General features: G+C 38.1%; 1 protein-coding gene across 4 annotated transcripts in view; it reads right to left on the bottom strand.

Moving 5' to 3' along the window:
• The window catches only part of Ano4 (anoctamin 4), a 289,902-nt gene that overhangs the window by 65,417 nt on the left and 209,828 nt on the right, over positions 1-14,657 (bottom strand). For all 4 annotated transcript variants that reach the window (XM_021204624.1, XM_021204627.1, XM_029542512.1 and 1 more), the window contains 2 exons: positions 7,522-7,628; positions 1,502-1,557 (listed from right to left, as the gene is read on the bottom strand). In XM_021204624.1, coding sequence (XP_021060283.1) covers positions 1,502-1,557; positions 7,522-7,628 — 163 coding nt within the window. The remainder of the gene's footprint in view (positions 1-1,501; positions 1,558-7,521; positions 7,629-14,657) is intronic.

Below are 14,657 nucleotides of genomic sequence, written 5' to 3'. Positions count from 1 at the left end.
CTCAAGATAACGTAAGTGGTCATGCAGACTTATGGACATGAAAATCCTTGAATGTAAAAAACTGGACACCCCCTTTGGATTCTAATGATTCCCTTTTCATGGACAAGTGAGGCCAGAGAGATGTCCGTGACCCTCCTGATGATACCAGTTTCACAAATAAAAGGTATCTTTGGATAGCAGTATAGAAATCCTTCCTCACTTTACACTCAGTTTCTGAAGGTTTTTTTTGAGGCTAAATAACACAATCTAGTTAAACTAGAGGTCAAAAGAATGATGGCACAATAAAGTGATCTGTGAATTATCTTCCTATAGAGCCGGGACTGTCAAGACATGAAAGTCCTGGAGAGGACCATAAGTCATGTAGGTCTGAACAGTTGCATCTCCTTACACACTCTTGTGCTTGCCCATCTCTGACCATGCACAAGCACTTCTGTTCTTGACTAGCCAGTTTCAAGAGTGCCCACTGAAACCCTTTTGTAGGCAGTGCTAGCTAGCTAATTACCACAGAAAGCCACTTTGGGTAAATATTAGTGACCAGAATCAAGAGCCTGTGGCTCCAGAAAACCATTGTGTCAAAGGTTTGGCTGGCCATTCCTCCAATGTCTCCTGGAAAGCCATGAATTAATACTTCAGACTGAGTTTTCTTAGTAAGTATGGTTTTAAAATTCCGTCTAACCTTAAAAAAAATCAAGAAAAGAAACTTTTCATGTCCAAAGCAATATCTGGACTTGGAGAAGTTTGTCATTCATGTAGAGTTGGACCACCCTGTGAAGTATGTTGGTCAGTCAGGTTCGAGAGGAGGTGCTATGGTGTTTGTCTATATCTATATATCAGTTCACAGTCAGGGTTCAGCCCCATCTACGAAATAGTTTCTCAATAATCATGAAGACTGTGTCCTGTAAACCCAGGGACAGATTCTGGGTTAAATAATCCAAGATCCAGTAGGAAATTCAGGTTAAAGGCCACCACAGTTATACTTAGAAAAGTCAATACAAATGATTTATTAACGTCCCATTTAGTACTAAGCAAGTAAGACACTATCAACACTTACCCATCTGATAATAATGAGTACAGCATTATTAATTTCCATTCATTACATTTGCTTATCTAATAGTTTGCAAAAATAGTTTGCTCTCATTCTTTCAAAGAATAGCTGTAACTGTATTTATTGCGAAGTCTATACAGTTCAAGAACATTTGTCCTTCCCCTGGTGTCTTCTTTCAATGCCTTTTTAATTGCATGACTTAGAGCTTTAAGTCGTTTCTCTGAATTCATGCTGGGTGACTCTTGATTTAAGTGTTCTTTCAGTTACATAAAAAGAAAGAAATAAATTTGATGCCGAGGGAGAGATGGAGGGATGTGAGGAGACTCTCGCTAATTACTTCCTAAACAAGTTAAATCAATTCTGAGTGTATGGCTTATCAACAAATTAAAGACCATTCCTAGAAGCCAATTTTAGTAACAGGAAATTGAAGGGAGCTCAGAAGAGAAAGCACAATACCTCATGCAGGGGAAAGGCAGCTTCATAGGAGCCATTGGTAAGCAAGCGGTTCAGACCTGAAGCAACAAGGAAGCCCATTTCAGTGAACGTTGAACTTGAATCTTCAGCGATCAAGACTAAGTAAAGACAGAGCTACACTTCCTGGAAAACACAGCCTGGGTTTTCTCAGTAGTGAGTAGAACTAGTTTAGATACCAACAGCTTAGAATGAAATCTTTATTATATGCCGGGAGGTTGTGACCAAGTTTTGGGAAAGCAGGTTTTTATTAATTCAAAATATTAAATTTCTCCAGATTGAATATATCCATGGTATATACAGTGCACATTGTGCCATGACTACCATAGTCAAATTAATTAATATACACATCACCACCATGGGGTATACCAGATGCCTAAGGTCTGACTATTCGATATTCCACGTGTAAGTGAGGTTATGGAGTATTTGTGTTTCTGGGTTGGGCTAAGTCCTCCAAGTTTATCCATGTTGTCACAGGCTTTTAAGGACTGAATACATTTCCACTCTCCACATGTATCACACTGCGTTTATTCACACCTAGATTGCTTCCATACCTTGACTGTGATGAATATGCTCAATGAATATGGACTCATTTTTGAAAGTTGTTTTTCAATATACTGATTTATCTGGATGTGTACCCCAAAGTAGGATTGCTGGAGAATAAGGCAGTTTAATTTCAATGCTTTGAGGAGCCTCTGTATAATTTTCCATAATGATTACACCATTTACTTTCCCACCAGGGCTTCCTTTTGCTTCTTTCTAACATGGGAACCCATTCCTGTCCTTTTGCTAACAGCTATTATAATAGGTATGAACTGGTATTTCTTTTGGGTTTTGACTTGGATTTTTCTGAATACCAATAATGTTGAACAGCTTTTCATATCCCTGTTGTCCAGTTGTATGTTTTCTAGGGTAAAGTATCTCAACATCCTTTGCTTATTTTAAAATCAAGTTATGTGGTTTTTTTAAAAAAACTGTTGAATAAGTCTCTTAAATATTTCAGATATCAAGCTCTCATCAGAAACATGGTTTGCAATCATGTCCTCCCATTCTCTAAGATCCTCTACTTTTTAAATGGAAGGGTAGGTAGATATGTAGATTTAAAAAATGTTTGAGGTAAGGAAATTAAAGTATGACTGACATGTAATAATGAACACATACTTAAGATGCACAGTTATTAAGTTCTGATATATCTGTGTCATCAGGGAGTCATCAACATGACAAAGACATTAAATATATCCTTCTCTTCAAAACCTTTCTTATGCCACTCTGTAATCTTCCTTTTCCTGTGCTATCATCAAGACAAATACTGACCTGTTTTCTGCTACTCTCAATTTTAATTTATTTTCTAAAGTCTCACATCAATGTTGACATTCAATATTAACCTATTTCTTCTGACTTCTTTTATTTGGAATGAGACTTTCCCATACTGAAAGCATCAGTAACTCCTTCCTCTCCCTCTCTGTTTCTTAAGATTATCTCATTACTTATTTGTGTGTGTGTGTGTGTGTGTGTGTGTGTGTGTGTGTGTGTGTGTCTGCATAGTATATCTGCACATAAACACAGGTGCTCACATAGATCAGAAGAGGAGGTCTCCTGGAGGTGGAATTAGAGGGTTGGTTTCCATCCAACAGGGTGCTAAGAAGGGGACTCTGGTCCTTTATAAGAGCAGCAAATGCTCTTATGACCAAATCCAGTGATTCATTTCTTTTTATTACTGAGTTATCACATGAATATATAATTATTTATGCAATCTCTTGATGACGGACACTGGTTGTTTCTAGTTTAGATTTTTTATAATCAAAGGTCCTATTGGCATTTACATATAAAATTTTGTATATGTACATGGATTCACTTTATTCCTGTTGTTTTATTCACTTTATTAGGGAGGTAGAGATGGATCTTGGAGGAGTTGAGGGGATGAGCTGGGGAGTATGGTGAATATGATCCAAATTTGTATGAACTCTCAAAGAATCAAATAATTTTTAAAGACCTCTAAAAGGATGAGGAGGCTTTATATCTCTCAACGGGCTTTTATTTCTCTTTTGAAGAATGCCGTCTGTACACTAGATCTAGATAAATATCCAGGGACCTCGCCTAACCGGAAACTGCATGTGTAGTCATTCACCTCAGTTCTCAAATGAGGTAAAAGTCCTTTGATACTTTTAATCATAGTAACATGCTGATGGCTTAAGATGTCTGACAGTAATGCTGAATGTCTCAGGAATACATGTGAAATGCAAATATTAGTGGAAATTTGCATTTTATCTAACACACATGAATTCTTCAACAAATACATTTGCAATGAATGAGCAAATTGTAGAATATGTAGTAGTTTGAATTTCTTGGAATCTTTGTTGAGAATTAGAAAATTCAGGACTCCTGAAGACCAATTAGAGGTTGAGGATAGTTTTGTCTAAATCCCACTAATATTTATAGTCTGTCACCTTAACTCTCCTTCTAAACATAAAACTTGAGACTATAAATCAATTTCAAGAGTGGTTGTGTATGTACATGTACATAAGAAAATCCTCTGTTGAGTTATTAATTGCCCTGTTTTGAAAGTAGGTTTTACTAGGTTTGATTTTCACAGTTAGAAGACATTCAGAGAGAGGCTGAAAACCATATATAGTAACAGTTTATACTTCACTAAAATACCTTTATGAATCATGTCTAGAAATCAATATTCTTTGTTATTTCTGATCAATGTTGGCTCATGCAAGGTGACATTTTCAGAAAGAGTTTTCAGCAGAAAACAACATGGGCTGAACATCAATTCTATCAAGAAGTTCAGTTTTCTTTAACTGTGTTTTCTTTCATTTAAGAAATGATAGATGAACATGAGGTATTAGATAAATGGATCATTTGTAGTTTTACTTAATATTTTCCAGCAAATTATATGGGCTCAAGATTTACTAGTTAACAATTTATTCTTTGATTTATATTTTTAACTCAGCATGCTCCCATTTTTTTCTTTACTGTTTTTCTAAAAAATTGTTTATTCAATTATTATTTGCAGCGTTAGGAATTAAAGCTAAGGCCTGTGCTCTACCACTGCATAACATCTTTGGCTCCTTACCAGTTTTCAAAGCTAGAGTCCTTGAATAGAATCCTCCTTCATCAACTGAGAGAGTGGTCTACCAAGACTCTCTGACAAGAAAAGATACTGCATTCAGTGTTCCTTGGGAATACTAAACGCCAGTCTCTGTAGTCTTGTATTTTATCTGGATTAGTTCTTATATGTGAGATGAAAACATTTGACATCATAGCTGTCCCATGTTCATACTGTGAAGTTTTTGATTATGTAAGAGTGGTGGAAGAGAGACATCCATTATGTTTAACAGAACTTCAGTTGGTTCAACATAAATTTATTGATTTATTCTTCTAGACAATAGACACTGGGGCTAGACAATGATGATTCAAAGATGAGTAAGGTAACTTCAAAATTACATGACATCTGAACTAGTGATCTTCAGTAGTAGCCATTCAACCCTCTGGTGTGTTATGAGTTGTGGGATATGCTAATAATAATGATGATGGTGATGATAATAGTAATAATAAAGGTACTATATTTTGAGTTACTTGAAGGTTTTGAAATAGTCCTTACTAGCTCTTTCCACGGTTTCACAGTGATTTACTTGCTGGTTAGTATGTTTATGAAACCACATGAACTGAAAAAATATGATAGAAAGTTGTGTATTAGTACACTGAAGTTTTTCTTAACAAATCTTTTTTAAGGAAGTAATGCAAAAAAGTAATTTAGGCAATACTTAAATATTCAGGAAATCAATGTCAACAGTGGTTCTCTTCAGGTGGCAGATTTGCACAATGTCTTTGGAAGTATCTCAGGACAATATAATGAAGTGGTGTGACAAACGGTAAATACTAACAACAACAAAAAAAGGGATAGGAATTCAGAGGAGGGAGTCCTTCCAGCTGGAATATCCCAAAGACACAGAGGAGAGGACAGGTCTCCAGAGAGGATGACTGTAGCGGACACAATGGGCTATGTTCAGTTATAATCTCATCCGAGTTAAGAATGAACTACATGAAGTTAAATATCCTTGGGTCCAACTACACTGATGCTCTCTGGATAATCCATTCCACATGTATCCAGATATGGAACAGGTACTTATCCATTTCTCTCCATTACATTTTACCTTTGCAGATTAGCATCAAAGTAGGTTGGCTTCCCCCCCCCCCCCACTATACTAATGACTCACACTGAGCTCCAGTCCACGAAACTCTCAAATCTGTTCCTCTCACTGTGTTGTTGGAAACATTTCTCCCACTCTGCACGGGGTAGTTGTTTTGCTGAATCTGTGTGTAGGCCATTACATTTACAAACTGTTAAGTGCTGTCTCTCTGGATTTGGCAGAGCTACTGAGATGTCTGAGGTTACAGGTCCAAAGGCTAAAATGATTTATACAGCCATCCAGACTTGCCCATAGGATGTGTGATGAGAAGGTTGCTGTTTTATTTTTTTAATGACAAGTCAGTAATGGATGCTTTGCCCATCAGCTCTAGCTGTATCTTTAGTCTCTGCTTCTCAGCAGTAGAACTGGGCCTTAGAGGTAGTTCTGGATGTTGGATCATACAGTAGTAAGCTTTGACAGCTGAAGCCACTGGGTAGACAATGACAGAGGAAGCGGTTTAGCTTCCTAGATCCAGGACTCCCCTCAGAAAATTTCTTAGGCATTCACTTCTGCAGTGCCAGCACCTTCAGTGTTTGGTGAGCAAGGGCATGTTTCTCGGTACCTTTATACATGGCTCCCTGGGATAATGCTGCTGGTGAAGCCTCTCCCTGTGACCAATTTTCCTGGAACCTTCTAGATAGTTGTCCTGAATATTCCAGAGAACAGATCTTCTAAAAAGTCTCCAGCAAACACCTTTGCTTCAGTTGTAGTTCTTTATTTTTTTAAATTTTTATTAGGTATTTACTTCATTTACATTTCAAATGCTATCCCAAAAGTTCCCTATACCCCTCCCCTCCCCTGTTCCCCTACCCACCCACTCCCCCTTTTTGGCCCTGGTGGTCCCCTGTACTGGGGCATATAAAGTTTGCAAGACCAAGGGGTCAGTCGTATACCAGTTCCAGACCTCAGCTGATAAGATGGAGGATTAGAATTATGGATGACTGGGATCATGGACGACTGGGATCATGGAGGATCTGCTCTCCTCTCTTCTGTGCTCATATCCCTGACCAGCCAGTCCTCCACAGCTCTAACCCCTGCCATAATTAGCTATTTATCTTAAGATCTGCTCATTCCCATGATGGATACTTTTGCCTCTTGTTGTCCCTTGACTGATATAGATCATTATTCAAGCCACGTTTTGACTGGGACAGGGATAAGGACCAAGTTATGCAACTCTTGCTGATATATAATAATCTATTTAATAAAACATGGTCATATAACACAGAACTATTCTTACAAAAGGCCTAAAATTCAAAGTCTGGAGGCTGTTTAATAGGAGAGAATGTGGCTTGCATGACACAAAGCCATCTCTGCACTTGTGGCTTCACACCCCTGACCCCCTTGGGTGATACCCCACCCTTCTACCATCCCATCATTCCACATTGTCTCCCCTCACTCTTGGCTCAGTTTGCATTTCATTTTCTCCAGGAAGCTTTCTCTGACCACTCAATCTCAGTTACCTCTGCAGTCTACCTTTGAAACGATACCTTTTATCATTTTTTTCATGTTAATTACTGAACATATGCTTTTTTTTTTTTTTTTAGCTTTTTATATAGGCGCTCTAAGAAAGACCTGCAATTATTACTTTGATCTCTTGCTCGTGGGTGCTCCACAAATACCTGCTGGATTGACTGTCTCAGTAATCATAAATAAATGAGATAAAATGTGGTTCAAAGAAGGTAATTAAGTGTGCTAAGTGCACGTGTGAATTCTCCATCAAGGGAGTAGGTAGAGGGTGTAAGGAGGCTCAGGAAAAAGGTCTCTGGAATCCCCAAAAACCAGATGTTTGTAACGGTAACAATTACTCACCGATTTTATTCTTTCCTTCCTCGTACTTTATTCTTTGTAAAATATGATGCACGATTCTGCTTCTTGTGGCATTGTTGAAGAAAGTGTCTTTGTTGTGTATGATGAAGCTGCACACACACACACATTGAAAGCACAAGTTAAGATAAATGGGAGCTAAGGGAATTTGCTTGTTCTAATTTGATGCTGTTGACATGGAGGGATCCTCTGGGAGTCCTAGAGGGCATGTCAGTAGCAGCATGAAAGAGCCCAGAGAATACACCAGAGAGCTCACAACTCTGAATAGTTTTGGTTCTTAGCATCCTTGGTACCAATGCTATTACAGTGGGAAGGAGTTGGGGCTATGTGGAATTAAGAAACAGACTAACACCAAGTCTAGGTATTGTATCTTGGTTTTTTGTTTTTTTCCTTTTCTACCTATTTTGACCATGACATTCTTGTGTCATTCTCTCTCCCATGTTGTAATTACATACTACTCAGTGGGGTTTAAGACTCAGAGTTGGCTTGAGTAAGGCAGAACTGAGGTAACAAGATCCAGTTTGGGGCAGGGATAAGGTGAGAAATCCGTATCTGGGGCTCAGTTCTGAGCCCAGCCTTCCCTTCCATAGTCTGTCTTGGTGAAGACTTCCCAAAGCATTCATTTAAGGTATTTGCTCTCATTTAATTGTCCCGCCAGTTCCAATGTTTATAGCTAGCTAACTCTCTAATTCCCCTCTCTCCCTTTCTCCCACTTCCTTCCTCTCAACAGTAATGTTGACTTTGCATTTCTAGTAGCCGTGCCACTCAAAGCATATGTGTTTCAGGTAACAGAGTGTCTCAGCCATATCATTCCCCATGAATTGACCATGTCTTCCATTTCTAAAAATAAACATGATGAATGGTAGACTATCATCAATATTATACATGGAGTCACATCCCCAAGTATGTGATCTATCAGCCCCGTAAAGTTAGCATGGATTTCTCCTATAAGTGGGATGCCATGTGAATGTGTATAAGTGTTGGTAGCTATCCCCTCCTAACTGAGCTTGAAGATACTTGTTTCAGCAAGTTTTCATTGTACCTCAGCTCTTTCAAAAAACAATCCCCCTGCCCCTGAACTGTTTCTCTCACAACCCTTGACCATCAAGTACTACCATTTGTTTGCATGTTTTCACCAGATGTTTATGGAAGATAATCGATAAGGCATTGATCATACATTGATAAGGAAAACAGATCTTTGTCTTTGAGATTAAGTCTGATGAGGAAGGCAGATCATGCATGACATGAACCTCCTCCTATGTCAGGGAAGGACAGACTCTCCCTTCCTTTGCATGAAAATTCTCCTGCTAAAGAATGTGAGCTGACTTGGGAGAAGCAGCTGACACCTAACTCCGAGTCTCTGGTATCTCATCAGTGGCTAGATTTCAGGACCAGGAGGGCATGAAGGGTAGGGCATGGAGGGTTTGTATCAGTGGGAACTACCATCACATGTTCTTATAGAAGACCAAAGGAGGGGAAGAGCAAAACTGGCCCAGGAGAAGTATGACCTACTTGGGTTTCATTTTGGAACCAAAATTAGGAAGGGGAGTCTGGGAAGACACATAAAGGAGAGGAAAACCCAAGGATGTGGGGATATGAAAATCATATTGGCTGACTCCTTAGAGAAGTATTTCCCACTTTCCTTCCTTTGAGGTCCCTCGCAGATGTGGCTCTAAGGGAAATGTGATGTGGAACAGGAGAGAAGCCTGAGCAGCTATAGCAGATGCAATGCTTCTCTCGGATTTCCACTTGGGTTGTTTAGATATTTTATGATGCCAAAGAGTAAAAGGAGAAAATCAAAACTTAACCAGATGTATTTCTTTTTAAATTTGTCCTTCTTTGCTTGTTCATCTTACTTGAGGTAGGTCATTATATTTTAATGTCAAATAAAGATGTCATAAACAGTTAGACAACAAATAAAAAACCTATTTAGACTTAAATTATAAAGCCCATGAGCTCAACCACACTTGATGGGATAATTCAGAGCTTAATGTCTCCCCCATTAAATGGTTTCTGCTTCTTTCTCTGTTTATGGCTCCTTTTATATCTTCTGAGAACATGCAGTCATTCTCTATAATAAGCCTCACAGATAAGTTACTTTTGTTCTCCCTCTTCTTTATATCTAGGTTGTACCTAGAATCTGGACAGTCTATAGTACAAGCAAACATAGTGGGCATAAACCAAGGACCATTCTAACCACCCAAATACACAAATATATTCAATCCTTGCAACAGCCCGTGATGTAAAGAACATACTTGCTCAATCGTACAGGCAAAGTATCAGACAGGTTAAGGCATGTACCTCAAATCATTCAGCTAATAAGATGCAAAGTCAGGATTAGAACTCAGGTCTCCCTGGCTGCAAGGGCTGACCTCCTCACTATCACACTTGTCTGCCTCTTTATACTTCAGATACTCCCTAAGTCCTAAAAGTTGGCTCTCCCTGAGGCCAGTCCAGCCAGAACTCAACCTGGAATGTTCTTGTTCCCATTCTCCTTGTAAATCAGCTCAGGCCCCACCTCTCTCAAATACTCTGGATTGATGCCCCTCTCCATTATTACTATAAACAGTAGCATGGCATTATGAAGAGAAAGAAGAAAAAAGAAGCCACAGATGAAATGAGGGATACTGGAGTTGAGCCTCAGGCATGCTCAGCATCTCTGATATTTCCCTGAAGATGCTGAACTTAAATAGAACCCAGTCCGTTCTCAACCTTTGCCATATATTATGTGGTACTGGGGTCATAGTTGGAAGTCAAGGTTTCCTCATTTGGGAAATGAAAAAAATTGCTGCTGTTAGTCTCAGAGGATTTTGTAAGAATTAGACGAGACGATAAACAAATAACTGTCTGGGAAGGTCTTAGAATTAGCCATCTTCATAGCTGTTGGCTCTACTAGCCTGTAGCAAGACTTCTATGAATCCTCACTTCTTCGTGTGAGTCTCTTGGGGGCAGGGATTTCCCATGTACTTCTATACCCTTCACACTAGCATAGAGAGAGAAACACACTAATCTCTAACATAGCACGAAAGGAGCTAACGTTCTGGAGAACACTGGCTATCTTATTTCCTTACACCTTGGTCTCTTCTCCAGTCTTGGAGCTCTTTCTACCCACCCAGTTTCTTACAGATACCTGTTGAGTCATTCCTTCAACACTGGGTGTTTAAGCACATTTTGAAGAAGTTGGACTCTGTTTTATGGGCTTTCTCTCTTAAGTAGGAGGAATTGAAGAAGGGACAATGATAATCCACTGTACTATAGTTTTCATGTTTTTCTTAGCCATAAAAATATCACTGCACACACACACACACACACACATACACACACACACACACACACACACACATGGACATGGACACAGACACACGGATACTGACCAGACCAATTTTTAACAAATGTATCTCTTAAAGCTACAAGTCTCTGAGGAGGAATCTACAAGCTTAGAAACTTGAATCTGCTCTTATAAATTCCTAGGAGGATAGTAAAGAAATATAGAATCTTTCTAGAATCTTTGGGAGCCGTTTGACCAGGATGGTCAATATTATGCAAATATCTTCATATTACATTTAATCCAAACTTCTCTTTTGGCTATGTATTCCGTTGATATGGTTGTCTACATGAAAGTAACAGATATACAAGAATGTTCACTATGGCATGGATTATAATAGTAAAAGCTAGAGATTGCCTACCTAATTCATCAAGATGGGGATATATGAACACGGAGTAATACATTTCCACAGTGGAGACATCAACTGGGAGGACCGATGGAACTCACAGTAAGCATTACAAACATCCAAAATGAACCAGGCATTGTGGTACCAGCACAGTGTAAGGGGAAAACAAGGTTCAAATGGGCAAAGAGCTGTTTGTGTTAGGGGAGGACATGTGCACACAGCTGTATTAACAAACATTTGCTATATATATGAATATATATATGAATATATATATATATTCATATATTTGCATGTATATATACTTGTATATATATGTATACACACATAAATAAAAGAATAAAAATAAAATTTCAAGAAACAATCTGCTTGTTTCAGGTCTTGTTTATTTGTAAAAGGACATTCCTGGAGCACAGTTTGCTCATGTGCTTGTGTGTGTGAAAGGGGCTTTTCTAGATGTCACCTTCTCTGAGGGTGGAACTTACTGATTTCCTAAGTAATGGACATATGAGCCTGATCCAGTTGAGACTCCCTGCTTGGGTCTCAACTCCTAACTCATCCAGAAGTCTTGTTGTTTAATATTAGTATCTTGTAATGGCTATTCCTGCTTGTCAACTTGACTATATCTGGAAGAACTACAATTCAGAATTGGAGGGCTCACCTGTGATCCAGATCTTGGGATCAAGTATTATTGTCCCATGAAATCTGTGTCTTCAACAAAACCCTCTGGGTCTTTTTGGAACATAATTGCTTGTTAGAAAAATAAGGGTTTTAATGACTTACTGCTCAATGAAAGGGTTAGCTATCATCCAAAGCAAAATTTCTGATCTCCAGATTTATAAATGAAAATGTCTCTTCCTCTATTCCCTTTAAAAAGAGAAAGACACTGCCATGAACTTAATTTCACAAGTCACAAACTTGAATGTATCCCGCACTCTCTCTTCCTTCCATGTCCAACAGCATCCAGTCTACTAAGTTCTTCAGATTCTTTTATTCAACTGCTCTATTTAGACCATTAGAGCGAGTATTCTTAATGATGTGAAAACATCCATGATTTAAAAGTTTAAGAAGTAGTAGGTTTGTCAGGAAGTACTTAAATATATGGAAATGGTGTTCTACAATTATTTGATAATTATAGCTATATAATTGACCTTTATATATTTGAAAATTGAAGACATGTCAAAGTAGAAAAAGGACCCAGATAGCACATCAGGACAACCCTCTTGTTTCCGAAATGGAGTAGCCTGGACTATGTGCCAGCTAGATTTCAGGATGAATCTACAGGTGACTGCTCTGGTATACTTTTTTTTTTTTTGGCTCTGCATATTGAAAATCGTGTCTATTATAGTTATTTTGCCCTTGTCCCATCACTACATATTAGAAATTCTGGGATAGAATATTTACTTATCTTTTTCATTCACAGATTTTTAGCCACAATGGAGCTGGATCCAAGGATTTTTATCTGTATCTAATCTGGGATGGAATAGCATATCCTATGCTTTGAGCTTGATGTAATGTTGGATAGGGGCTATAGGAATCTTGGGATGTAAATGGTTTCTCCTACCTATCTACCTATCTGTCTTCCATCTGTCTGTCTGTTCATCTGACCATCCATTAATCCATCCATCCATCCATCCATCCATTATCTATCTATCATCTATCTATCTATCTATCTATCTATCTATCTATCTATCTATCTATCTATCTTTCTATCATGTACCATCCATGTGTGGAAAATAAGAGTAAATTATAGCTAGAGAACACTATGGTAGATAATAAAAATGACCCAAATTTCCACGTATTGATAATTCCTCCATACTAATTTGGGATGTGAATTTCTTCCTCTTTGCATCCATGGGCAACATCTATTATCTTCACTTTGTAAATTGGAACAGCACTTATGATTTGTTTTAAAGAAACAAAAAAGTGAGAAAAGTGATCTCAGACATGGGTCTTCATTTACATTCTTAGCAGCTTGGGTTGTTGCCCCAAGTCTGACAAGGTGAAGAGGCTGGAACTAGTCTCTCTGAAGATGAGGCAATAAGAGGAAAGGAAAGAGCTGACACCAAATGTCAGATGAGCAAATGAAGAGCTACAGCCATGCATTGGTTTCATATGAATCCAGCAGATGAGGCCAACATAATTGACAATAGGGTGACTGCTGTTTAAAGCCAGTGAGTTTTGTAGTAGATGTTTTCAGAGCAATAGCTAGCCAATGGGCCTTCTCTGATGGTTACAGTTATATTACTTCATGATACAAAAAAGTAAAGGTTAATCTCTTCAAAATAAATATTTCAGGAAAGTTCCTTAATTAGAATTTTAAATAGAGATTTCTATTTTAGCAAAGAGAAGCAAAGGTGATACAGCTAACTGTCACTTAAATTATGCCCTCAAATTAATGAAAAGCTAACTAGGAACAAAGCAAGCAATTAATTTTTTTTACGTGACAAGGCCTATTTTGAGAGTTTTCCGGGTTTTAGGCAACTAATTTTTTTTTTTAATCTTAAGAGTGCTTGTTAGAGAAAAAGAATGAGGGGATTATCATCTCAAATATATAATAGTCAAAGTTCAGACAGGTAAAGATTTTCAAGCCTCTTTTAAGGATTAATGCAATAAGCTACTAGAATAGTAGGGCTTTAAAAAATTCAAATAGTCACTCCTAATTGTGCTTCATGATAGAATCTTTATTGAGAGTTATATATGGATTAAAAAATCTGCTCTTGAGGCTCCTGGCTAAAGATGGGAAATGAAGCACTTGCCTTCAACTTGTGACTTCTTCCAAACCCACAATCCAATAGTAGCACATGCACGTGTGACTAATTAGGAGCTCAAGCTCGAGGACGCTCCAAATACCCAGGTGAATGCAAGCAATTGAAACAGAAAAGAAACAATTCTGGAAGTGAGAAGCTGAGTCGAAAGCCAGTGGAAAGCCTCATCAGCAAACTAGAAAAAAAAAAAAAAAGCAGAGTAATACTAGAACATGAAGACAAGGTTGAAGACTTTGCACTCAAAGACAAAAATGAGGGAAAAAGAATAGATGGATAGAGTATACTCAATTTCTGTGACACTTCTAAAGATCAAACCTATAAAACCAAGAATAAACGAGGAGCCAAAGTTACAGGTTATAAGCTTTAAAAAAGTCTATCTCAAAAAAAAAAAAAAAAAAAAAAAAAAGAAATTTCTTAGATCCTGGGGAAGACATTGTTGATCTGGTATAGGAAGCTACTTAGAGCCTCAAATAGATGTGATGGAAAAGAATCTCTCTGTTATATAGTACAAGTGGCAGAAGTACCAAACTAAGGAAAAATACCAAAAGCTGAGGGGAAAAAAAGCGACATTCATTTATGAAATCAAACCTGTCAGAATAACATCAGATTTCCCAGCAGATACTAACAGCCTCTCTCTCTCTCTCTCTCTCTCTCTCTCTCTCTCTCTCTCTCTCTCTCTCTCTCT

The sequence above is a fragment of the Mus pahari genome, chromosome 9 (assembly GCF_900095145.1).
Source record: "Mus pahari chromosome 9, PAHARI_EIJ_v1.1, whole genome shotgun sequence".
NCBI lineage: Eukaryota > Metazoa > Chordata > Mammalia > Rodentia > Muridae > Mus > Mus pahari.
The sequence above is the reverse complement of the archived record's forward strand: the minus strand, read 5'-3'. Positions and strand labels throughout refer to the sequence as shown.